A 26,517-nucleotide genomic window follows, 5' to 3' on the forward strand; every position below is an offset into this window, starting at 1 on the left:
ATTTTGGTTTTCGTTTTCACAGCAGATCTTCAGCTGTTCTTTCTTGTGTTTTTAGTGCTAAGGAGAAAAATATAAAAGCTATCACAAGTCACTGCAAGATTATATTCCTTTAAAAAGTGTTCTAGCCATAGAAACAATGGGCTGGAACAAAAATATGCCTCCTTTGAATTCTGCGTCATTACTTGAGATGATTCTACCCCAGTAGGAGGATAAGGTCTCATGATTAAGAAATACACCAGGAACTCAAATTTTAGACACTGTGAGAAGCTTGTTCTTTCCTGAGCTGAAGTCCCTGTTTTGAAATCTACCTCTCAGCAGGTGGCAAAGTAGATGTCATACAGAGATTATACAGAAAGCATTGAAAATACTAAAGGTTTCTTGACCTGCTTCAGGTCCACAGCTTCATTCTTTCCACATTCACCGAGAAAATTATTACAGTACTGTTACAAGGAAATCATGGTGATTTACTAACGTCTGCTGGGTCAGCTCTGAAATTTTATTTTAAGAGCAACAGTACTGTTTACCAATTAAAAACAAGGACCAGCATTTCACAAAATGACCACTAGTCTAGACTGCCTGTTTCTAGGTGCCCTTGTCTAACCCCCTGTTTTAAGGGCTACTGATTGCTTATAGCTCCTGATCTTTTAGGTTGGAAATATCCAAGATCCATGCATCAGTGAATAAAATCCTTGCTGTTTCAAAGCAGAAGTGATAAAACAGTGGATATTTGAAGGAAAATCAAGAAGTGGATGGCATCTTGGCTTTGACATTTCTTTGTTCCTGCTGAGTAGAGCAAGATAAATAACACTATCTTGTGGAGGAACTGGCCAAAGGAGGCTGGCCAACATGAAATTGTTTTGAAAATTTCACTTCACCGGCACAATATGGGAGCTGATAACAAAAATAATGTCAAAATTGTATGCGCTATGTAAATTGTAAGTCATGAAAATTAACCTGGAATACTAACCAGGGGTTTTTCTATAGTTTATAAAGCATTATCGCTGTGTTATTTTATAAAGCTCCCAACAATGCTTGATTCCAAGGCACTAAGAGCATTCCTACAGTACATTTAATATACATGAATATTCACAATATGGGTGGTGTGAACCCTTCGCTTTCCAGAGGTGACACAGTTCAGCATTACATGATGGAACCTCTCAGGATACACAGAAACCACCTTGATTTAAGAAAGATCTTCAGTGACTAACAAAGCCTCTGAAATCTTCCAGTAAGGCGTATCAGTCTCAAGCCCACATCTAAAACCCGTCCGATTTTCTTAACTTTCATAAAGACATGATCTCTCTGCTGAAGGCAATGGGTCAAATCCTGATGGCTGCAATGTTATAGGCACATACAAGGAGAGCAAGTGCTGATAGAAGCAGAGTGGGATGAGAGGTGGACTCCCAGTTCTGGATCTACACCACCTGGTTAGAGAGCCACCCTGCCCTATAGGTCTGGTCAGGAAGCAGGCCAAGAACATGGTCAGCATGTGTCTGCTCGTGCATCCTTGTCTGCTCACTTGTTCCCCATGTGCGCTACCACACAGCTTATTGCACTGACAACAGAAATCAGCTGTGCCTGTACAAGGGGCAGAGGGAAAGGCTGAATACTTGGGGGGGGAAGGGTGTCAAGCACATGCTCAATTGCTTGCATAGTTTATATTCTGTTTCAGGGGATATTACCCCAAGAGCAAGTACTGGTCCCAGTCGGTACTGCATGTGTTAAAGCATATTGCAGCATCAGGTACTCCTTTCCTAAGTGATTCCCCCTTGCGTTTCAGCAAATGCAGCCTTAATAATTCACTAGTGGATGTGAGATAATTTATTCGTAGTTGTATCAGTCCTATAGAATTCCTGCAACAGTTTATGCAAATAGAAACATCTTTGAGTCCCTGTCATTCACACATGACAAATAGCAGAAAAGGAGAAGACAATGGGAAAAGTATGACCCTCTTGCAGTTCAAACGCCACCAGAGTCTGTGGCTTCCTGTGACAGTTCTGTTAATCTCTCTTTTAGTCTCTTCCTCCACCTCTTACAGGCTTCTGTCTTCAATCTCCTTTCCTTCCTTGCTAGTTCATACTGTAACTGACGATGGGTTTTCTTCTCGACTGGCTTCATTTTTGCTGTTCTTCCAGGAGAAAAATCTATTACCTGCACCGTCGATACAAGTTCATGAATAGGTGAGTACGATTCTTATGCCAGTCCAGTTTATGTTCATTTGGGCCCAATAAAAATAATGGTTAACGTCAAGGTGCAAGAAAAAGTTTATTAGCTCTGTTTGTAGGAAGGGAGGAGGAAGCAATTACACACTAGGACACATGCAAAACCAAATACAGAAGTTGCATTTTTAAGGTATCTGCAACATGAAGGAGACAGTTCATCTTATCAGTGTTGCCTTTCTTAGGAATAAGGAAATATTTGTTAGTCAGTGGAGTCTTTTAAAGAAGAAGCATAAAAAACATATCTTTTTCTCTTCATGTAGTTCATTAGGGAGTTTCTTGGGGTTAAAATACCACAATTACAGTTTGTTGGGTTTGTTTGTTTTTTTTTTGTTTGGTTTTTTTTTTTTTTTGCTTTTTTTATTGCATTTCCATGCACCTTGCTTATTGGTAGTAGTGATGCCATCATTTATTTATGGCTTCCTCTGTGGGGATGCTTAGTACTTCGTTGATAGCTAGGAAAGCAATGAACCAAGTTAATCTGCAGTGTAACTTTATTGAGCTTGAGAGATAAGTATTTTTCAAGAATCTTTGAAGTGTTTTCACTCAGTTCTTAAATATTTTCAAGATTATGTTTGATGTGTAGTTTGTGTCTTACTTAATGAAGTGAAAGACTTCCAATGCTGCAGTTTGCATTTTCTTTTTTATACCTTAGACAATTAAAATATCTCTAAAAAGCCTAAAAAATACACAGGCTTGGCAAAGACCACACCATTTCATGGCACAGTGCTGTTGTTGCACCTTCTGAAAGGGTCTAGCATTTGATTTATTGTGTCATTCTGAGGTCAGTGGAAATATTCTCAAACCTCTAAGGGAAAAATTAAATTTGAAAAATCTGCATTTTGGAGTAAACATCTGTATTGCTTTGCAGGTAATGTCATTACATGAATATCCATGGGAAAATAAATCACCTATTATCACTCTGCTATATAAGCATATTAAAAAGTAATTTGTATATTAAATTTGATCACAACATGCTGGTAACTTAAGAGCACCCGTGTTGATATTGCATTATAGTTTTTGCTTATTTACATTAGTAAGCACCAAATGGGCACTTTGTGGAGTTGAGGCATTTTACCTAGTCAGCCCAGGCTAACAGACACACACCATTCTTCTAAAACTTGTTGATTCTCCCACACTTTTCATCCTCACCTTACAATAAATACTATAACGGCTGTTAACTTTGGAATTTGTCTTGATTTTAATTAAGATGTGGCTGCTTTGACTAAAGCAATAGATAGGAAGGAGTAGGTGAAGATTCTAACGTTTATATGTGGTGTGTTGAAATTTTGTTTTCCATTCCTTTTATTACAACTCAGGATATGATTTGAAGTCATTATGGGAATAGGCATGATCTTTTTCTGGTATTTCAGCTCCTGAGTGATGAGAACACTTGGCTAAATTCAGTTTTTATATTCAGGTGTATAAATAGCTACTTGAGGTGGAAAAGCTGTGAGTGAATAGTCCCAATGGGAAAAGAAAAAAGAAAACATATTCAGCTTTATTTTTATTTATGTGAAACTCAGATATACAGCTTCAATAAAACTATCTACTACTAGTTCAGTGAAGATTACAAGTAACTGAAGCCTTGGCCCATTTTTTTGAGCTTAGCCAAGCATTATATTGATGTTTGGGCAAAATTTATTTTAAAGAGGACTTTTGCTGCAAGGCAAAGCCCAGAGCTGGTCACTTGCTGCTTGTCAACCTGACTTGAATTTTCTCTCTTAAAAATTCTAGTGATCTCAAAGTTTCAAATAACAAAATTCCCTTCGTGTGTATTAGAGAAGAGGAAGAGTATGTGGTACCTATACAGTACCTGCATTCCAGTTGAAAACTAAGTTGAGACAACATCGAGCTTTGCAATATGTGTAAAGCTCTATCAAAGCTGACCAGCAGATAAAAATCAGTCTCAGTTCAAAAAATTTTTATTTTCCTAACTTCCTTTGAAAAAAGGATTCAATCCCTACCCCACTTCCTAATGAGGAAATGGTTTAATTGAAATTATTTGAGAAACCTTTTTTGTGAGTTAAGCACAATATGTATCTTCAGGAAGAGGATACTGAGTAGAGACTAGACTTGGAGTGAAGAGGCAGGACTGAAGTTGAAGATTCTGAGATACTCTGAATTAAGAGAAATTTTTTTTTTTCCTTATGAGGCTAACAAGTGTTTTTAAAGAAAGATTTTAAGAAGGATATAATCTTCAGATCTTCATCTCTTCTCTTTCATGGTGGCTAGCTCTACAGTGCCTCGTTACTCCATGCACTCTGTTGTTCTTGCGTAGAGTGCTCTGCTTTCCAAACACCATTCCCCTATTCAGCTGAGCATATAAACTTCTCTATAAGCAAAAATGAGGCATGGATTAGCCTTGAAAAAGTTATAAAACACAGTAGCTTTTTAACACTGTGTGTCTGTTTGTTAGCATTGACCTCACTTTTTCATGTTTTTTTTAAAGACAGTCTCCAATAGAGTACAAAGCCTGTGCTGATGGCTGATGGTAGTGCTGGAGTGAGCTCGAGGCAGCTTAGGAATTTGGTCATTTTTCTTTTCCAAAGAGACAAATAGGGTTTGTTTTTTTCTATTTTCTCTAGGGATGGCTGTACTGCATGTTCTGGGCCTTGCAGAAAGGCTTTGCAACCTTCTCAGACCTGTTTGCCAGCAGGCTCACTGAGCATGCCAAGTAATCTAAGCCTTGGGAATAGCAAACCAGTCAAATTCTGAGTACACTCCATGAGAAGCCAACATGAATAATGCATTGCTCTTAAGTGGGGAAATCATTCTGTGCCTGTGTGCGTGCATGTGTGGTGTGATAAAACTGCAGCACGCATATCTCAAACATGCACATTGACTTGCAGGATGAATGGGAAAGGATTGCAGATTAGCAAGGGGTGTTAATAGCTTAGAGAATTCAAATGATTTTAGTTAAGAAATAAGAATGGAACAGGATATTTATAAAACCCTTCTCCCTAATTCCTCTTCCTTTTTCATACCCAGAGTCACTAAGCCTGCTGAACACACAGGAATGTAGAGCTTTTGGCCTTTACAGAGGAAAAATTGGAGGTTAGAGACAGGGAATTTCGCTGTATAGAGCTTACTTTTCCTTTGTCATTCCCTATCAGTGCCTGCACAGATTTGCTCAAAGCTGTCAGGCTGGATGCTACAACTCCAGAGTTACAGTTGGTCAGGCCCCTTATAGCCCTAGGATCAGACATTGCCTGCACTTGAGCAGTGGCATTTGCAAACTGCCTCCTCCTGTGTTCTGTACTGCTGGGCCAGTGCAAACACTGCCCATGAAGAGTTGATAACTAATTTTGTGTCTTATGGTATGTTTTCATGCCCATTCCAGTTCTTCCAAACAGTCCTATGGGTAAGTGTGCACACCTCCCCATGCTATTCCCAGACTGGAAATACAAAGATGGTACCAAAACAAGTAGATTAGTTTGGTTACAATTTTGAAATGTGTCCATGTTTAAAAATCAGCATTAGCTTTCTTATTAAAAAAAGCTCTCTTTGATGGGAGAGGGTTGTATATCCCAGGAAATTTCATATGTGTTTTAAATGAAAGGTTGTAATAATTTTGTGTCACTTTGCCACACACTTGGCTGCTTGGGTATGGATTGCCCTCCCTCAAAATGACTGTGCAGAGCTCAAAGCATCTGTTGGGCACAGAGTTACTGTGCTGACTTCTGTCAGAAAAAAAGAATCGACTACCTTTCCAGTCTTTGAGCTTCACCCAGAACTGAACTTAAAGTCCAAAGGATGTCCATTCATGCATGCAGTTTAGAAAGAGCCTAGAAAGAGCCGGTGACTGAAGTATGTGCATAGTCTATAATTTGTAGTCTATTATTTTTGTAGGCAGGGATCACTGATTATGACTTGAAGATGCTAAGAAATGAGAGAGTAGGGCTTATTGTGCCAGACATATCTCATCTTTCTTATGTGTTTTTTATTATAATATTTTAGTTTTGATTTGAATTTGGTTTTGATTGTCTTCTCCAATCAGCTCTGGTTCTTCCCTCTCCCTTCATTTCAGCATGCATCTTTGCATGAGTGAACTTGCAGTTAAATCTGCCCTTTCTCCAGCTTTATCTTAGTTTGCTTTCACATTCTAAATGTAAAAATCTGTGTGATAGTCACCTGTTAATCTACACACTGAATATTCTGGTTTCATGGAGGTTGTAGTATTGTAAGACACTACAATTGAACAAAATTAGCAAAGTAGCCTATTTTTATAGCATCAGTTGTGAGGTAAGAATCCATACAGACAGCAGTAAAGGGATGCAACCTGTTGGGGTTTAGCTGCCAAAGCTGTCTGTCACAGTCTCTGCTGTTCTCAAATTTATATGTCCAAATCCTAATGTGTCACTTAAGCCTGAAATTTAAATTAACTGAAAAGCTGAGAAATAAAGGCTTACAGAGTTGCCAAGAGCCTGCTGGACTTAGTAAGTTTTATAGCTGCATGTATCATCACAATTGCTTTTCTGTTTAGACAAAATAAGATGCTCTTCTCATGAAAGCAGGTTATTAATAACCAAGTTCAGCATGTATAATTTGGTCTGCCTCAAAAGAAAAACCAAACCCAAAGACATTGCATCTTTTCTAGTTGTAAATATTTGGTGGCTTAGTTTGCCAGCATGTGTTCTTTGTAAGCCCTCTGTAATGTAATGAAAAAACACAATCTCAAATGCTCACGCTTTTCATCTGCTGCAGGATCGAGAAACAAATAAGCAGGTTTCGAGGATGGTTACCTAGAAAGCCAATGAAACTGGACAAGGAGACACTGCCCGATCTGGAGGAGAATGACTGCTATACTGCTCCATTCAGTCAACAAAGGATCCATCAGTGAGTGTTTTATAATATCTTAATTACAAAATGAAAGCTTATCCTTCTGGATTCACATTGGAAAAAATCAGTTCAAATCTTAGTGCCTTCAGATTAGTGCTTTGTCACAAAAAGAGAGAGGCAGAGTCCTGAGAGCATAAAGTCCATCTACATTTCTAATAATTAAAGGTACAGCTCAAAGCTAAAGGAAATCAATTGAAGAGTTCCTTTTAATTCACTAGAATTTCAATTACATCCTTAAAGCAGCCAGATGGCTAATTTTTGGGTCAGTATTGGAGTTGTTCTTTGTCTCTTAAAGATGTGATTAAAACTTCTTTTTTCAGCATTTCTATGACTTTAGCATAATCAAAATTAGTCCTAACACTGATGGCTGGAATAAATCTGATACTGCATTTCATACTTAGCTACAACTGTAGAATAAACAGAATTCTAAGGAAAGCAGAAACTGTTGTTTAGTTTTCACTGTCCTTTAGGGAAGCAAAACTGCTTGCAAAATGCCAGTGTTAAGACCTGTCAGTGACACTTGTCCAAGTGTACCAATATCACTGCTGTTGCACCAATGTCACTAGAGAAATCATTTGACAACTAGAAGCCTTTAGTAACTTGGAAAATGCAAAACAGAAAAAGTCCCAAATGATTCTCAGATCCCATGTTGAATTTCAAGGCTGTTAAATTCTGGAGAAAGAGGATGCCTTATGGGTAGTTACATGTTTGTGATACAGGAAACAGTCATTGACTAACTGAGAATAAAATCACAAAGGATATGCAGCAGTGATCAGGGTGCTAACAGAAGACATAGAATGAATTATAGGCAGCTCAAAATCTAAAAATCTGAAATATGTGATTTTATTCAGAGAGAAGCCAAGCTGATGTAGTGCTCTTAAATGCCTTGCTTTAAATGAACAGGTTTTCGGGACTGGATTTATTAGCTGCAATAGGAATGAATTAAAATAGAAATGAAATAGACCTCCTCTGCTATAAGTAGTTTTTTTCCAAATACAGCAGAAAACCAAAACCAGGTGCATATCTCCAGGGAAAATTCAGTAGAAGTCTGCTCCTAGCACCAGTAACAAGCCAGGGTTATCTCCACTAATGTCTGTGCCCTGAATAGACAACAGGTTCAGTCTAGAGAGTCTTCTGATACTTGAATTAAAAGGTGGGTCAGTTATTGTGCCCTGCAAGATGAAAAGTAGGTGCAAATTAGCTTTACAATAGACCAGTAATAATAAAAAAATTAAGAAATTGGAACTTCCTGATTAGTATTTTTAATAACAGTTAAGAACTATTAACTTCCTTTACAGCACACAAGGAGAATCAACATATACAAACAAGAGTAATTTTTCATTCTGCCTTGCTCATGTTTGCACTGGCAAACTGACAGGAAGGGTTTGTTAAATGCTGTGGTAGTTCAGTTGACATTCCCACTGTTGTTTGGCACTTCTTTTACATCACCGTAGACTTTAAAGCTGTACTCTCCAGCAGGCCTGACTTTTTCTCTTTTGCTTTCTTTGTAGTCTTCATTTCCTTTTGTGTGGGGACTGCTAAAATACTGACTGAGCTGCCCTCCTTCTCCCAAAAGTTGTTGGCTCTGACAGGATTCCTGTGTTCCTGTCGTGCTCCAGCCTGTTGGCTGTGCTGTTTTACTCTGCTTCACTAGAATTTTGAAACATAATGACTTGTTCAATATTCATCTAGTGAGTTGCATGCAGGTGTTTTAATTGTTTCAAGAATTTCAGGGTGTGTTAGTAAGCAGAACATTTCATGAGTATCTTTAGTGTGTGCTTTTAATCTGTGATTGTGGAATGCAAGTATTAAATAATTGGAAATGTAGAGTTTAAAAGAATCATTTTATTAGTATCAGAAGTGTATTATGTTGGGGTTCACCGATTTTGGAGAAATTACTGCTTGCTTTGAGCAAATTGCAGCTTCTTCCAAGAAATACATAAACATTCTATTGGACTTTTTTATTTACCTTTATCTCAACACATATTAACTGATGTATCAATTACTGTGACTTGCACCTTCATTTGTCTGAATCACTTGTGCCAGTTGAGATCACTAACAAGATGATTTCTGTTTCACCTCTGCCCACTGGTAAGTGTAGTAACCTTCACAATTACAATGCAGTGGCAGTGGAGGCTATGTAATTGTCATGGTCAGTTACTTGTGGAGTTCACATTGTCTTCAACACCATCCTGTAGGCTAGAATAACAGTGACAGTCTCTTCTCTGCTCTTGGGCATTTAGATGTGGCTCTGCATCTGCTTCCATCACACAGTTGTGCCCAAACTGGTTCAGACAGAACATGCACAGGACAGGGAGGGTCCCAGGTTTGTCCAGATATTGCAATATTGCAATTTTAACCTGGAATTCCTTAATTTTTATGTTCTTCATAGCCTCAGACCTTTTTCACTTCATCAAAGAATAGGTAGTTTATCTTTTTTTGATCTAGTCACAGTTTTCACATCCAGGTCTCCAATATGATACAGATGATGTTTGTAACACGGTCTGAGTACAGTCTTCATTTATGATAGCTGCTTTGAAAAGCATGGAAAGACAGATGACTGACAATACTTACAATACAGAGTTTGGGGAGGAAAATAGTGAAGACCAAAACCAGCAAAGCCTGATCAGGCCTTTTGTCAGTAGGAATTATTATTTTTGAAATATTGATGTACAATGAGCATGTGCAACTGTAGTAGACCATATTTATGGTCTTTTTCTTTCTTGCATTTTTCTTTTCCATTCAGGTGGAAAAGGCCAGATGTGGAGAAAGCCTAGCTTTCAGAAAAAAACCTACATTTGTTCTCAGAGGCACAGCTAAGCATCTGCCCGCCTTCCAAAACAGGCAAAGAAATGCACGTCTGTTAGATGCGCCTGTAACTTTCACAGCCTGACTTCAGGTTTTCTTTTAAAGAGATTATGGCATACCTTATAGGTATATTGCAAAATTATCAGTACAAGAGAAGACCAAAAATCATTTTATTTCCTAAGTGATAGGAAATCTCTTTTTGGAGGAAAAAAGCTCTGCCATTGCATTCCACACAATATTTTGGAATTGTGTGGAATGCAGAATGATAATTTTCAAGATAGACTTCTGAGGAGTATCTGTCTTCTGCAGCCACAGCTTGGGAAGGGCTTTATTTATGCCAAAGCATTTCTTCTGGAAATTATCAGTTACAAGAATACACAGTTCACAATATTTTCCATCAGACAATGATGATAATTAGTTATTTTCCTACCACTACTTGGTTATTTTATGTAGTGAGATGCTCGTCAGTTAGGAATAGGAACAGTAGTAATTAGTTGCAATTTCTCAGATAGCTGTATACTAGCTATGAAAATGCTTTTAATTGCTGTTTAGAGATTTCAAACTTCATATCAGGAGCTATTTCTCCTCTTTTTTCTGTTTTTTTTTCTTCCAAAGGTGACAAACTCTCTGGTTAAATATTAGTCCAATGTACAATTGAATAATCCACTTAAAGTAAACATTTATTACTTCAGTGAAAATTAGATTAAAAATTTACACAATTAGGAGGACTAGGACAGTATCTGGATTAATTAAACAAAGATGCCCTGCATACCAGAGGTTAATGGAGTTATTCTCATTTGTAAGATGTCTCCTTGTACATGTGGATGTCATTCTGTATCTTTGTCAGATATCTAAGATATGTGTCTCTCAGGGTGGAGTTACCTTTTAAGCTGTCTCTGATGCTCATTCTGGCCTTAATAAATCCCATCCCTAACACAATTATCTGTGCCCATATTCCTCTGAGCTGCTTTACCCCAAGGTCATGTATGCGTCAGGGAGCTGCTACCACTGGAGATGAGGCATAGGGCTCTGTGGACACTTATTCTTTTTGAACCAGAATGGTCATGCTTGTGTTTAAATACATCTATGGTATGATAAATATACATTTGCAAATTTTTGAAAACAGAATCAGTTCTTCTGTCAGATTCTAAATGCTCTGATGCTCTAAACAAATCTTTATGCAGCCAAACTTGGAAATGCCCTAGTGTTTTAAATTCTCTTTGTTTCTGGAAGTTTTAGTTGGCTTGAAAACTGAATGAAACAGAGCATCCCTGAAAAATACATAAAGTTTGTTCTATCTCAGATGAATATTTGTGACTGAACCAATTTAAACTAACAAGTGATTTGGGTGGCAGAGTGGTGGGGAAGGGTAGAGGAAGGCGGAGGAGAGATTCAGCATTTTCATGACTGTTTTACTTAGCAGTTTGGAGGATGTGATGTGCCAAATCTGAAACAGGTGAAGCCACTAATACTTTCTTCATACCAAAGTGATCCTGGTTTAGAAACATGATGTGAAAAATCCTTTAACCATTAATAAACATTGTCTTTAAGATGAACAAAAAAGTGAGCTGCAGCCTTTAAAGTCAGGCAAAATGAAAATAGTGATAATTATACACCCATTTTCAAATAAGCTACAGGGATGCGCTGTGATATTTACACTGGAATGCTGCAGGCTCATCTTGTTGAAGCTACTACAGCTGATAATTTTCTTGGATGTTAAATGAGGTAAAAACTTGCTATTGCTTCAGCCAGCAACAGCTACCTACTGCTACTGGTTTACCTGGGAGTGCAGTGTTGAACGTTTTTCCTGTACTAAAGAATATACTTCTCATTATACTGTTTACTACTTCCTATAACACCTGTGCTTTTAGTTGGTGCTGCTTCCAGCAACTGGGATTTGCTTGGAACATACCTTTTAACATGGTGAATATCAGACAAAATCATAGAATGGTTAAGGTTGAAAGGAACCTTAAAGATCATCTAGTTTGAACCCCTCTGCCACAGGCAGAGACACCTTTTGCTAGACCAGGTTTCTCAAAGACATCAAATGTTTCATTGTATGGAGATCTTGTGGAGTAAAGATGGACATTCATGTGTACATGCATGCATCCTTACTTTGCGGCTTCGCAACTAGTCCATGGGTGTTCAGCTTTTAGACTGTATGTCTTACCAGTAGAGCAGAAAATAGCCTTTCCCTGCCTTTTCTTGCTCCTTAAAAAAAAAAAAATAAAATAAATTGAGAAGTAACACTTTTTTTTTTTTTCAAATGGGTGTTAGGCAAAGATTCAAGAGCTGAATTTACCTCTGACGGGTTTGTACAGCCTGCTAAATTACCAAGGAGAGTGTATGAACAGAAATTCATCGCTAGTTTGTTCTTAGCTGAATTCACATTAGAGTGTCTTGTTATCCATGGAAAGATAGTTTGAAATCTCCAGTTCAGAGTCTAATTAAGAAAGCTACAAATAGAATTTCAAAACAATTAACCTTCACTGACTCTTCATGTCACTTACAGCATGAATGTAAGAGCAATATTTCTACAATGACATTTTTAAACAGGGCATTAATTAAGAATCAACTCTGGAACCTTTCCTGTCAGAAGTGCTCTCATTATTTTCATTTTGATTTTCCTTTTTAGTAAAGACTCACAGGACCAGGCCAGTGGTTACAGCTGTTGTGAAGCAAGTCACTGGCTTTATTATCTACTATACATTAACTTCATGGGTAATAAAAATAATAGTGTGTTAACCCTTACTCATTTTTTAACTTACAAATGAGGTGACAAAGTGATCAAAACCATCAGTGAACAAAACTCTTACTAAGCCTAGAAACAAATTCTTTGCTCTTATGACTATTCAAACCGTTTTACGTATTGAAATTCTAACGAGGACAACAGAAACAGAACAGGTGAGGAAACTTCCATCTGAAAGCAACAAGGATTAAAACCTCTCTAGAAAGTCTCTGCCTTATGTAGTTTATACCTCAGTAATGTCTGATAAATGTTTATCTACAACCAGCTTGGAAATGTCTTTGGCTCTGGCTCCTGTGAACTGAAATTTGAAGGGTGAGATTCTCCATAGACTGAGGAAGTCTTTCTCCTCTGAATTCCTCACTGGATGCTGGAGACCATGAAATAGCCTTGATGGCTATTCTAGGCATATGGATTTACCACCCACACTCTGAAAGAAGACTATCTGAAAGGAGCACAAATGTTTTGGGGAAAGAAATGCCCATAAAGAATAGGAGAGAAGGGTAGTGTTAAAAAAGGAAGTCCTACACTGAAGTGCGTGATCCTTACCTGACAAGAGCAATTCCTGTGATTTTTGACATAAACTTAAACCTTCCTGGCATTTTCCTAATTTATGTCAACATTCAAGTGGGATGTTGTAACACATAGTTACAAGTGCTTGAGATATTCTCAACCATTCAATGCCTCCCACTCATGTCTGCCTGTTCTTGTTTCCTGTGCCAGATATCCCTTCCCCCCTGGTTATGGTGATACTGTTCTTTCTGGGGCTACTCTACAGACACTTTCACAGAAATTATCTAAGTATTTGACTAAAACCCTGTGATTTTTATATTAAAAAATAGGTGAGAATTCTTTTTAACTTTTGCATATGCAATTACATCCCAAAACTCCTTTTTGGTGAACTGTAGCACCTCTTCTGCATCCATGTCTCCATGAATAATGTTGGAAAACACTGAAGAACATGTCTTTGGCCTGCTCTAGTCATGATGAATTCTCCTTCTCCTCTCCCCCTCCTGCCATCAGATGTATTGCTGGCACAAGGCTAGGCAGGGCAGAACTTCTGCAGCACTTATACATGTGTTTTTAGGACTGTTTTAGCTTGTTCTGGCAGTTATTATACTGAGGTGTTGACATCTGCATCACAGACACATGATTATTCCTTCTTGGACATGTGAAATCAAAAGCTATAACACAATTGCTAAATTTACAAATGAATGCAAATGACAAAAGTGCTTGTTTTAAACAGGTAGTTTTTTTTAATAAGATCACATAGTGTTTGATTTTTTGCCCTTTTTTCATTCCTGGCTCATGAAAATAGAAGTAACTGAATCCAGAAAAACTTGTTTAGAAAAGTTTTGAAATAATTGCTTGTAGTTGCAATACAACATAGCCATGATAACAAGTGGAAAAAATAACTTTATATGACAAGGAAAATAGATTCACATTATTGGTGCTAGCTGGATCAATGTTACTAGTTTCCTAGATAAGGTGATTCATTTTTCAGTTGATTCCTACAGGAACTCATAGCTAAGTCAGAATGAAAAATTACTGTGGTGTTTTGATTTCATAAGTTATCTTCACAGTTCTTTAACATTCAGTGCAGTCTGGGGGGTGAGATCTTGGTGACAAAAGTCAGACATTAAAAGAAAATGAAACAAAGTGGGAAAACCACTAACTGTTAGTTTCTGGCTTACTACTGTCTTTCTTTTAATTTGTTTGTGCTGCCACTAAAACAGCCTATACTAAAACAGCTAATACAGAGCTCCATCTTCAGCTGGAAATAATGCTATTCTGTCTGCTTCAGAGTTTAGTTTGGCTTTTTATCTGATTAAGCATTAAGACTTGTATGATGACAGTATTTCCTTATCAAAATCCTTCTAGTTATTATTTTGCATACTGAACCCTTTCAAATAAATTTGGTACAGATGTAGCTGTCTCGGAGATAAGCAGAGTCTTACTTTATAAGTATCAACAGCTTGAAATGAAATAGTGGCTCAAAACTGTGTCTATACAGAAAAGGCAGTGGCCAGTGCACACAGATGTTCTATGCTGTTTGGTAGCAGTCCGTTGTTAAATTCGCACACACTTAGTGGTCAGTAGCCAATATGAATAAATCAAATCACCTTCACTGTAGGATGCTGTAGGATGCTGTAGAACATGTAGGACTTCGGGATTAGTAGGGATGTGGAGGAAGCAGGAAGTACAGTATTGATTATCTTGTGGACACACAAATGACCTATAAGTATCTGGGGTGGAGTAGGAAAAGAGACATGAGATAGTAACCTCTAAATAACAGGTTTCATTAACTATGGTGCTCTTGGAGCAAGTTGTCTTTTATACCTCTGCTTTGGGAATTGCCTTTGAAGCCAAACATAAAAAACTTACAGATTGTCTTGTATGGAAAATTCAGCAGAGAATTTTGATAATAAAGAGGGAGCATATGGATTCCCCAAAGTCTAGAGGTTGGACTTCTTGCCTGTATTTACAAATGACAGAAGCTGCAAAGCCATGTATGATTTCTGAGTCTATTCTGAAGCACTACACACCTCAAGCCACTGTAAGAATTCTTTAGCAGTATTTAATTGACAAGTTAAAACAATATCTCCAAACACTTAATTATTTTGCCTTTTTCCAGTAATTATGGTGATAGGCTAAAACATCTTCTTTGCTTTGAGTATGTATATTGGGATTAAAAAAATCTGTTTAAAATATACTGTGCCAACCAATGCAATCAATACAACATATTCTGTGGCTTTTTAATTTTTAAATTTCCTGGACTCATCACTATTCTGGCTAAGCTATTAAAGCTACATTCATGTGTAACTCTATGTAGCTTCCAAAAGCTAATTTTCTACTCTACTTTAAATTCCAGGACCAAACATAGGAGGAAATAATATTTTTCATTTTTAACATAGTATTTGATTTGCAGTAAGGGAGGTTTCCAAAGTAGATTTTTCCATTTGACTCTTAATGTAAAGCATGATAAAGAAGCCCGAAATAGAAATCAAATGTAAATTTCTATAGCTGCACCTATAAATCATACTATTTTGCGAATTTTTGTGCAAGTACTTTGTAGTTTTCAGTGAATTATCTAAAAGCAATGCTTAACATAATGAATGCTTAAGTATCTTTGATATTTCTTCACACTTCTCCATGTAATTCTTTGTTAGGGAATGAATACTGTTACTGACATTGTCTCATTTAATCTGGTGTCCTTTAATCTTCCTTGCACTTGCTTACATAGTGGAGATTTTTAGTGTGCTATAGAATGTAATGGAACTCAGTGTCTGCTTTCAACATGCTACTGTATATTTCTGAGATGTTTTTTGTTTGTATTTTTATATAGCTTCATCATACACAACAAAGAAACTTTCTTCAATAATGCTACAAGAAGTAGAATTGTACACCATATCTTACAAAGAGTGAAATATGAAGAAGGAAAAAATAAAATTGGTAAGTGCTGAGCAATGTGCTTTTCCCACCGGAAAAAAAAAAGAGAAGTCTGCCTGAACTTATAACAGACTCTTCTGCTTCATTTTTAATCACCTCAGTTTTGATCTGTTTACATCTCACCCACTGCGTTTGTAGGGGTTTTGCCTGAAAGACCTTATCATTTCCTTGTAATATCAGGCTGTTTCCACAGGCATATATGTCACCACATGGGATTTATCACTTCTGCAAGGAAAGAGAATGACTTAAGCAAGAAATATTTATGGATTAAGAGCTCTGGAGAAACAGATAGAATCATGCAGAAAAGCTTTTATTCCTTCATAAAAATGTCTTTGAAAGGATAGCAAGATTTGTGATTCTGTACATCTCAGTCTGTAGTGCTTCTCCCTAAATACCTCTCCACCCCTAAGGGAGATGGAAGGTTCTGCATCTCTTAGCTACTGTAAGTCAAAAGGATGTCACACATAACAGTGGCGTCACTTTCAGATAGAGGTTGGAGTGGACCTTTGGAAAGGCACATATGTAGATCTAGGAGAGCAGGCAGTGACAGAAGAGAGATGGAGTAAAAAACATTGGCCATCTTCTGTCTTGTGATGAAGGACATACTGCTTGAGTACCAGATAGAGACTAGGGCATCACAGAGAGGCAATCCCCATAAAACTCTGCAGCCCACTTAATTTCCTTGCTGTTGAAACCCTGTCCTTCCTCAAGCTGTAGAGAAACATCCCAGAACTTGTGTCTTCTTCGTTTCCTGGAATGAAGGCTGTAATAGCTCTGAGAATGACTCTGAGCAAAGGGGAGAGAAGAAAGGGAAGAATTCATGCATGCTTGCAGACATTGCATCTCGTACACACACTAGCAGTCCCTGCCTTCCTCAAGAGCCCAGACTCCCTCATATATCTACTTGTGTTGTACCTATCATGAACACAAGTATGGGCTGATGACTGGGCAGAGCAAAGATCTGTACAGGTTTTGGTTTTCTGCCAGAGACTCTGGGAGAAAGCATATTCTGCAAGCAGATACTAATGCAATCTCTGAAAGTGCTATCTGTGTTGAATTGGTACTTCTCATTGCTGTGTTCTTGTTGCTATCGTTCCCTTGTGAATTAGGAAAGGAATCAGGACTCTGCCTCTCAGTCAGTGCGGCCCAAATGCCTTCAGGCTGTTAGTACCAGTATTTAGTTTTGCATTGCCTGATAGTTGTTCAGTCCTATTTTGGTGACTTTCCAAGTGACAAGTGCCCGCATCTCAGCAATCATTCGTTATTTCTTTCAAGGTTCCCATTAAAGAGGGACAAGGCCTGACCAAGTGGGGTGTATGATTACTTTTTTTGTGCCAAATAGCAGTCCTTTTGGCTCAGGTTCAAATGTATTTTCTGGTCTTATACTACTGCAGCCTGTCTTTTTCCTGTTCTTAGTCCAGCAGACTTTATAAGACATAAACTGAACATGTTTTACAATGTTGCTGTCATATTAAGAGTTCCAGTTGCTTTACTGGCCTGCAGTTCAAAAATACAAAGATCTTCCCTGAAGTTTTTGGCTCCCAGGAAAAACAGCCTTTCATCTAAATGGCTTCCTTAGACTACAATTTATGGAGTCAAACTTCAGCCCTGCTGTAAGGTCTTGATTTCACCAGTTACTCTAAAGATGGATTTGGCAAATGAATCTTTAAACGTCTGACATAATAAATGATAAAAGATAATTAATATATGAACAAACCTTTGCTTGTATTATATATTAGTTCATCAAAATTTATAAAAGATTAACTTTTCTACATTTATCTTTTACTGTCATTGGGCTTCAAGCTTCATTTAGCCAGCTTATTATGAAAATGTGTTTTGCTTTTTTCACTTAGAAGTTTTTCCTGTCCTATTGGTAAATAATTGGATGCTTTTGATTCTTAGGTCTGAATCGATTGCTCAGTAATGGCTCCTATGAAGCTGCGTTTCCTCTTCATGAGGTATTTTTCTCAGTTTTTTTTCTTTTTGAACAGACATTTCCCACAAAAATTCTTAGTTGTGTAATCATTTATTCTCAATCTTATTAATGTTATTACCCTCTTGCATTCTGTGTCTGGCTCTGACATCCATCCCATTTAGTAACGCCTTTTTTTTTGGAATTTTCTTTCTTGCAAAAAGAGATGAGAGTGTTGGTTTGGATCTGCTCTGTAAAAAGTATTTGGGTTTGATAAATCAGTATGTTTTCACAGGAAAAATTATCATGCTGTGGTTTTCTCTTCAAGATTCTCCAGTTTATAGCCTTTGAGTTGAACACCATTTATCATAAATTTCTTAGGAAGAATAATCTCAAATCTTACTGAGGTCAGAGGAAATTCTCCTTTTAATGTCATATTTAGCTTTCGGAGCACAAGGATGGAGTTTGCATAACTTGTGTTATCCATACTACTAGTGCAAGAGATTTCTTAGATATTCTTTTTTGCTGCTGCTGTTCATTAATATCCAGATTTGTGTTGTAGGGAAGTTACAGAAGTAAGAATTCAATAAGAACCCATGGGGCAGAAAACCACAGACACCTGCTCTATGAGTGCTGGGCTTCCTGGGGAGTGTGGTATAAATACCAACCACTGGATCTCGTGAGGTAAGACTTTCCCGCTGTTAGTATGTCCCATTATAGGTGCTTTGAGCATAACTTATCTCTTATAAAAATAAAAATAAAAATAACAAACAAACAAAACATGAAAAGCTCAGTTGAATTATATTGTTTTTAATAAGTGATCCTGAGGTCATGGGAATTCGTTGATGCCACTGTAGGAGGAGTTGAAAGTGAAGAAAGTTTCCATCTAGAACTCCTTGGCACCATGATTTCCAATGAAGGGTTTGCAGAATATTTAAGAGAACAAAAAAAAGAAAGAGAAATCTGTGGAGGCTGGAAAGACTTGGTTGCATGACTGTCCACTGAAGTAGTTCTTCCTCCTCAGAGCATGGTTTGGTGAAAAACAGGCTCTTACTGACTAGAACTTCTTTTCTACTAAAAAGCAGCCATGGAAGGAACATGGTACAGAGTAGAGTTTAAAAGTGTGCTATTGAGTTCAGCAGCAATAGCGGTAGGTGGGTAGAAGTCTCTCCAGTACCATCTCTCTTAAACCCAGTCCAGCTACATCACCACAGCCTGGATTTGTATTCTTCTTGGAAGTAGCCTGCAAAGAAGAAACACTGAGAAAGCCTAAAAGTGACTCCAAATTCTTATAGCCTTTTTAAATATATTTTCAAATAGGCTTGCATGCGCTGAGGATTACATATTTTTTTATGCATATAGAGAGAGCCATAGCCTTTACTGGTCATGTTGGCAGAAGTATTATTGGGCATTGATGGGCTTTTTCTACTTGAAGAGAGGCATATGAAGCTACAAGGGCCTATTAATAAAGTCTTAAGATGTATGGAGGTCATAGAAAATATTAAGATACTGGCCATTGGGAGGGGTCATACAGAGCATGCAATTGGTCCAGCATATTAATTTCCCCCTTTATAAGTCCTGTAACTGACAGAAACCTTTGTTTTTATAGATTCTCAAAATTGTTTCCCGATGAAAGACTTGTAGAGGGTGGCCCTGATGATGGACAGTGTTATTGACTAAGGCCATATAAAACCTCCCCATTTCATTAAATAGGAGATGTTCAATTTCCATGGATAAAAAGTTCACAGAGAACTGTAATTAAAAAATTTTACTGAGTCATATAATCTTTAAAATGCTTTAGAAAACAAATTAAAGTATTTGAACCTCATAACTTAATCCTGAAAGCTTCTTATTTCTTTTTTAATCCGCTGGCCTGTACAGAACTGCAGAATTTGTGTCAAATTACACTATGGAAATTGCTCACTTGCAAAGGAGCCAAAAGTTATACTGATTTTTTTATGTTTAATTTTGCAGTAAGATATTAATGTGACAGGATAAACAACTTATCTCAACAGTGTTTTTTAATCATTTGTCCGTAGTGGTCAAGGCTCTTGTTCTTCATCAATATTTCTTGTTTGTGAAATATCTGGGGTTTAGTTGGTTCACATCTGGAAGGTTTTTTAAGCATGCAAATAAATAGCAGAATGAGTGAAGTTAGACGTAATTGCTCTGGATCTTGGTAGCAGCCTGCTTGAGTAGCCTGAGTTTGCTGTTTAAGATTTTGTAAGATGCTTTAGTTTTTCATCAGGCAGTGACATCCACAGATTTTTACACAGTCATTTTATAAAACAAAAGCAGCAATCAAAATAGCAGTCTCCCTGGCTGAGGTCGTGGTGTCCTGCACCTGTGATGGTCCAGAATAGGCGTTTACCCAAAGGGATGGGGCAGGGGGAGCTGTGAGGCTCCCTGGGCATTGACAGCAACGTGAGTCTCAGTAGCCTGCTGTTTGCTGCCTGGATTGCAGCCGTGGCTGCAATGAATTCACTGAAAGAGGGGTGACAGGAAAGGGGAGGGAATGCCTTTTTCTTCTCACTTCACAGGTGCTAGATCCCTCGCATTTCCTTAGCTCCTGCTGAATATTCTGTGTCTACTGCCACTCTCAGCAGCTCACACGTCTGGTGAGCTGGAGATTTTTCCTTGAAGAGCTGTCAACACCAGCAAGACCTGTTGTTCATTTCACTCAGAAGTATCTCAACGTGCAGACTTTAAACAGAAGATTTTTTTAGTACCAGGTCTGCAGCAGGAGCAACTTTTTTATTTTTTTCCCATGTGAACAGCTATGTGGGGTGTGCTTGAAGGGAGTAGTCTTGCCATCCGTACTAAAGGAATGGATGGATGTTAGTTCTTCCACAGACACTGGATCAGAATTTACAGCTGCTAGCTGGCATTCCCCTTTATTATATGCTTTAGAAAGCCTAAGGAGTACACTAGGTAAATTATCTCATTAACAGATATGATATTTCCACCTTAAAGTCAAGTTGCCACAATAGGAAGAGAAATTGTTTATACTTTAGTGCTGTTCTATTTTTCCGTTAGCTGTTAAAAGAGGCCTTAGATCTCTCACGCTGTCAGTCTGGTGCCTCCCAGATTTCATTTAATCTCATCAGCTGGCTGTTATGGAGGTACTAGTCACTAGAAATAAATGGGGAAAAGTAATTTGAGAGAAATTGCATGATCCTGCTTTCACTCTGCTTTGAAACATGGCAGTATGAAGGCACAGACTTGGCACATTTGCAAAGTCAGTATTATTAATCAGCAGATGTGGTATCATGATTTTAATTACACTTTTGTTAGAATCTAGTATCCATAGTCACTTTACAGGAATAATTTAAGATCCTTAGAATTGATAGCAATTGGAAAGAGGCAGGACTTACATTTATATGCTCTGGGACAACCTAAATCAATGGAAACAGTTGCAGTGATTCCTGAGCACTTTGGATCGCTGCTGCTGTCCTCTAAGCTGTGCACAAATTGCTCCTCCTGCTGCTTGTGCATGTTATTTACAGAAGAAAAAGGGAGGGGAAAATGTATTTATAAAGTGATGGTAAACTTACCTAAATGAACCTCAAGACAAAGCTAATACCCAAGTAATTTGCATTTAACTCCATATTTACATTAAATGACTTGTTTGTAAGCTGACAACTCCCTTTCAACCTGCTGCCGTAACATGAGATCTTCATGTGATCAAAACACCTGTTGGAAAGCCCTAGCTCCCTCACAACTTGTTTCTGTGATGTAAAAAGTTCTGCACAGGATTTCATTCTAACCTGCAAAAGGATTAATGAGGATAGGTATGTTCTTAGCTTGAATCTAAACCTGCCCGTGTTTTAGTTCCATGACTTCCTTGTAGGCATCCTGAAAGCAAAAGATTCTATAATGAAGGTTGTTAAACACAGAATAGTCTGAAATTTTTGTGGCTTAATAGTTTTCAAAAATGTGCCTTATTGATAAACACTGAGATTGAAATCTTGGCCCAGTTGAGTCAGTGATAGTTTTACCATTGGAAGGGTATGAGGGGAGAGACAGTTCATCATTAAGGTAGGTGATGGGCTAGCATAAAATTGAGAAGCTCAATTTATTTTTTTATTATTATTGGAAAGGTACAGCATATATGAGGATAGGAGAGATGAATTATTCTATTAGGTGCTTGGGGGGTTATGTCTGCTTTTTAGGTTAGCTGTGGAGGAAATGTTCTGTAGGAGAACAATCAAAGAAACAAATCATTTTTTCCTATTCTTATTAACCATCTGAAAAATTGGATGGTAATAAGTTAACAAAGTTAACAAAAATCCAAATGTTTACTAGTGTTGGAAAATTTCAAAGAGGCTTTCAAAGAGCAAAGTGATAACAGGTTAAAATTGGGTATAAATAATGCACAGTGATGCACCCTAGAATTCTTCACATACATTACTGATTTCTAGCTAAAGCACCAGCATGAAGGTAAAAGAACTGCCACCACTTTGGAGAGCTGTATGAGATTTCTGTTCTGTATGTAGTGACAGAGAAGAAACAGAGCTTGTTTTTGTCTTTGGTGCAACTTCAATGGAATGAGTGGCAAAGGTATCTCTCAACCACCTTTGTCTCCTGAGGGTCAAGATGGTCCAGGCTAACTCAATTATGGATTAGAATTAATGTGGAACTGCTGTGAACATGGCAACTAGGAAGGTCTCCAATGACCTTGTTACAGCCATAGTTTGTTCCTGTAGCACTCAGCCCATGAGCACACTGTTCATATTTCTTCTGAGCAGAGGTTTACAGAAAAAATATGCTATGGGTTCATAAGAAATTAAATATTAACTTGATCCTGGTGCAAATTACAGTAGTACAGACTGTAGAATACCAGTTGTGAAGCAAAGGGCAACTCACAAATGTCCTCAAATCCCTTTTCCTTACATTGCAGAGATTTGGGTTCCTCCCCATCATGTCCATTCTTCTTTATGCAGACACTGAACTTTGCTTGGTCCTTCATTTATGATGAAGCTGCTTGATCTCTAGATCAAAAAAGAGTACTATGATTTGCGCCATTTAGAAGGAAAGGTCCAGCAGGATAGGAGATGAAGTTTGTCATTAATGTCTTTTGAGTTGGGCGGTGGAACAAGGAAGCATTCATCCTTGAATGTAGAGAATGAAATAAAAACTCTTGATGTTAGGTTTACTTCACTAATTTGAGCTATGTATATGGAAGAAAAAAGAGATCATAAACATTCAGTGGGAGTAATCTTGAAATGTGAGCCTGCCTTTTCAGTGGAGCAGGCACAGTTTGACATCCTAGGTGTCAGGAAAATAACTAGGCCAAAGGGTTCACTAACACTCTAAAGTGAGAGCTCAGAAAGCATTTTCCAGTGTGTCTTTTTACAACCATACCTGTTGTCCTTGTCAGAGCTGAGTATGTTACTGTTAGCTTATCACCTCTTTATCCCGTAAATCTGAGTTTCTGTTGAATGTCAGAAAAACAAAAACCATGTGATCTGGCTTCTCATACAGAACTGGTGAACTCAAATGATAATAGTGTAGGTCAGTATCATTCAACAGAGCATGAGCTCAGCCCAGACACATATTGCTCACACTGGAAATTTTTAATTTTCATTTGAAAACTGATGATTTTGTCCATTCCAGACCAAGCTTTTCTTTCTCTTCTCCACTGCCTCCAGCCCTAGAGCCCATCATGGGTCCTTTCCTCCTCACTGTGAAAGGTTAACCAAAGATGTTTTCTGGTAGCATAAAGGAGCCAGCAGTGCTGTCTTTCTGCGTTCTTTGTCTCTGGACAGATCAGAAATTGCATCGTTAATGTAAAAGTGGGTTTTCAACAGCAGCTATTCTCAAATTCAGTTGATATCAAGCTTAAGTTTTCTGTAAAGTCTGAAATGCAAGAATATCATCTTACCTCATTCTTTAAAACTAATCTTGCAAATAATTACTAAAATATTCATTGTAATCATGATAATTTCATATTGATTTGTGAAGCATCCTAATCTAATCAACATCCTACTGTGTACAAGACCATCAAATACAAGGCAATGCATGAGCCTGTTCTTATGCTGGTAAGTTCAGCAGGGTTTTTTGTGTGTTTGATGTATTCTTTAACACATAAATAAAGGTTTGGTTGTGTTTAGGAGGAGGAAGAAAGTTAATGAATGTTTAGCAAATAGGAGCTTCCTGGCCACTTTGCAGTTAGTTTTTAAGCAATATAGCTAACAAGTCAGGATTAATTCAGACTACTTTCCTCAAATCAGTGCAAGATGATGCATAAAGATATTGCTGGATCTCACTTGCACTTTATTTTCTTTTCCTCTATGGCAGAATCATGAGATTAATTTTGCATGAACTAAGCTAAGAAAAGAAATAATCAAATGAAAATAAATTGGACTGGAGAATAACTTCTGTTAGCTAATTCCTTAGAAATAATTTGGGCCCAAATAATTTTTGCGGTTACACCAGTTTTAGTGACTAAATTAATTTCAGTGCAATTTCTTGGGAAGTACAGTTATACATCCAAAAGGCAAAGAGAGCCATCAGTTTCCCAGACACAAAGAACTTGCTTTTTAACATGAACTCAGTGTTTACTTCTGAAGTCTCCATTCATCTCTCTATAAACTCGGGTTGTGAATTTTTAATATTTTTTTTCTAAGTTCTTTCCTAAGGCAGGTCTTTCAGTGTGGATCTATAAGCCAAGCTGCAGGCTTTTTTGTTTGGGGATTCAGACTCTGCTCTCTAATCTACTCTTCAGATATGATATAAATATTTACTTTCTATTAACAAGCAAGATTAAGCAGATTTATTCTAATTAGCAGGTAACTTCATTGTGTTGTGTTTTGTAACAGGCGGTACTTTGGTGAGAAAATTGGGTTGTACTTTGCCTGGTTAGGCTGGTACACGGGGATGCTCTTCCCAGCTGCCTTCATTGGATTATTTGTCTTTTTGTATGGAGTCACCACTTTGAACCACTGCCAAGTCAGGTAACGTGGGCACTTTTATAAGGGAAATTACAGTAGTGGGTTATTATGAATAATTTAAGAGATCTTCATATGAATTGTTAATTATTTCATTTTGAACTGTTGAATAAAAACTCAGGAAAAGACCGTGCTTGTTTCTCATAAGCTACCCGGTATCGAGCTTCCCTTGTTTTGTGCTCTGGAACTGGGATGAAAGGCAATGTTTCTTGCCCAGCTCCAGTTCCTGATGTTGCTGGCAACTCAGCATGAAGTAGGGAAAAAGTAGAACTCTTTCATTACCATAGTAACAGACCAGCAGAAGAGTGGGACATTTTTTACTGTCTTTAAGGCCTTTTCCAAAGATCCACCACAGGGAGGCATTCTTCAGATGAAGAACCCCTGGGACCTTCTGCTGAGTGCAGCATCTCTACGTTCTTGAGACAAATGACAAGAATAAGTCAAACTTAACTTCATCTGCAGTCATGCCCACTCTTCTTACAAAAGGCCACTTCTGACTTAAGAAGAAGCTGGAAATGGTAAAGAGATACTGCTAGGCTAGCCATGAAGAGCTGGCCTCTGCAGTTAGGACTGTATACTCTGAAGTCTTAGATAGTCAAAAAACATTAATTATACACATGCAGTTATGAAGATCTTGGCTTCAGTTACAGAACCAGTACTGTTCAACAAGTAGCTGTTAGTGAAACTTATCAATCCATTCTAAGACTTCATTGTGCATCAAGCTACTGATTTTTATCTTTTCTATTTTTCCAGTAAAGAAGTCTGCCAAGCTACAGATATCATAATGTGTCCTATATGTGATAAATACTGTCCCTTCATGAGGTTGTCAGACAGCTGCGTTTATGCCAAGGTACATTTTTAAACTATGCAATTAGAAATGCTTTCCTTGTAAAAGCATTCATTTTGCCTTTGCATTTGTCTTTAGTGATCTTGGGCAGATAAAATCTTGAAAGGACAGATAACTTCAGCTAATATTAACATTCATTGCCTTTTACCAAGACTTAGTTTGGGTTGTAAAACACTTGTTTGGGTTGTAAAACTTTAGAATGTAATTTGCACTTAGAGAGTCAGCAGTCCCAGAGGTCATGTCCTAGATGCACGTGCTACGGTGTCCTTGGCATCAGCCTTTATCTTATGATCCATCCTTTGTACATGGCTCCTTAAAATGAAAGCTTTCGGTCATACCCTGGCCAGGCTGGCAGACAGTCCTGTCAATGGGTGGTGCATTTCACATGTCAAGGGAAGGATCCTCAAGGTTGTCAGTACAGGACAGCTACACTCATGATCACGTTTATTCTATTAGGTCAAAATAGAGAATAAAACCCTACCACACATTGATCATACTATTACTATATCCCTTAGGTAACCCACCTTTTTGACAATGGAGCTACTGTCTTTTTTGCTGTTTTCATGGCCGTGTGGGGTAAGTTTTTGTTTTGATAATGAGTAATTGCACAATCTTTTTCTTAAAGATTATGATGTAATGCAGGCCTTTGTAATTTCCATTACACTTTTTTTTCAGACCCTGAGAAAACCAATATAGGCTTGATTCTTTTCTGTTTCTGCAAAAGGAAGATGGAAGTGATTGAA

The 26,517-nt window shown here is 37.7% G+C and overlaps 1 protein-coding gene across 4 annotated transcripts in view; it reads left to right on the plus strand.

The window, feature by feature from the left end:
• LOC130607990 (anoctamin-4) overlaps positions 1-26,517 on the plus strand; it is a 192,781-nt gene that overhangs the window by 119,388 nt on the left and 46,876 nt on the right. For all 4 annotated transcript variants that reach the window (XM_057425557.1, XM_057425566.1, XM_057425581.1 and 1 more), the window contains 8 exons: positions 2,136-2,180; positions 6,927-7,058; positions 15,962-16,068; positions 17,968-18,023; positions 18,540-18,661; positions 24,799-24,933; positions 25,681-25,777; positions 26,290-26,350. In XM_057425557.1, the coding sequence (XP_057281540.1) occupies positions 2,136-2,180; positions 6,927-7,058; positions 15,962-16,068; positions 17,968-18,023; positions 18,540-18,661; positions 24,799-24,933; positions 25,681-25,777; positions 26,290-26,350 (755 nt within the window). The remainder of the gene's footprint in view (positions 1-2,135; positions 2,181-6,926; positions 7,059-15,961; positions 16,069-17,967; positions 18,024-18,539; positions 18,662-24,798; positions 24,934-25,680; positions 25,778-26,289; positions 26,351-26,517) is intronic.

Source organism: Pezoporus wallicus, unplaced genomic scaffold, assembly GCF_028554395.1.
Source record: "Pezoporus wallicus isolate ANWC-B61680 ecotype Strahan unplaced genomic scaffold, APGP_CSIRO_Pwel_v1 scaffold_3294, whole genome shotgun sequence".
In the NCBI taxonomy this organism is placed as follows: Eukaryota; Metazoa; Chordata; class Aves; order Psittaciformes; family Psittacidae; genus Pezoporus; species Pezoporus wallicus.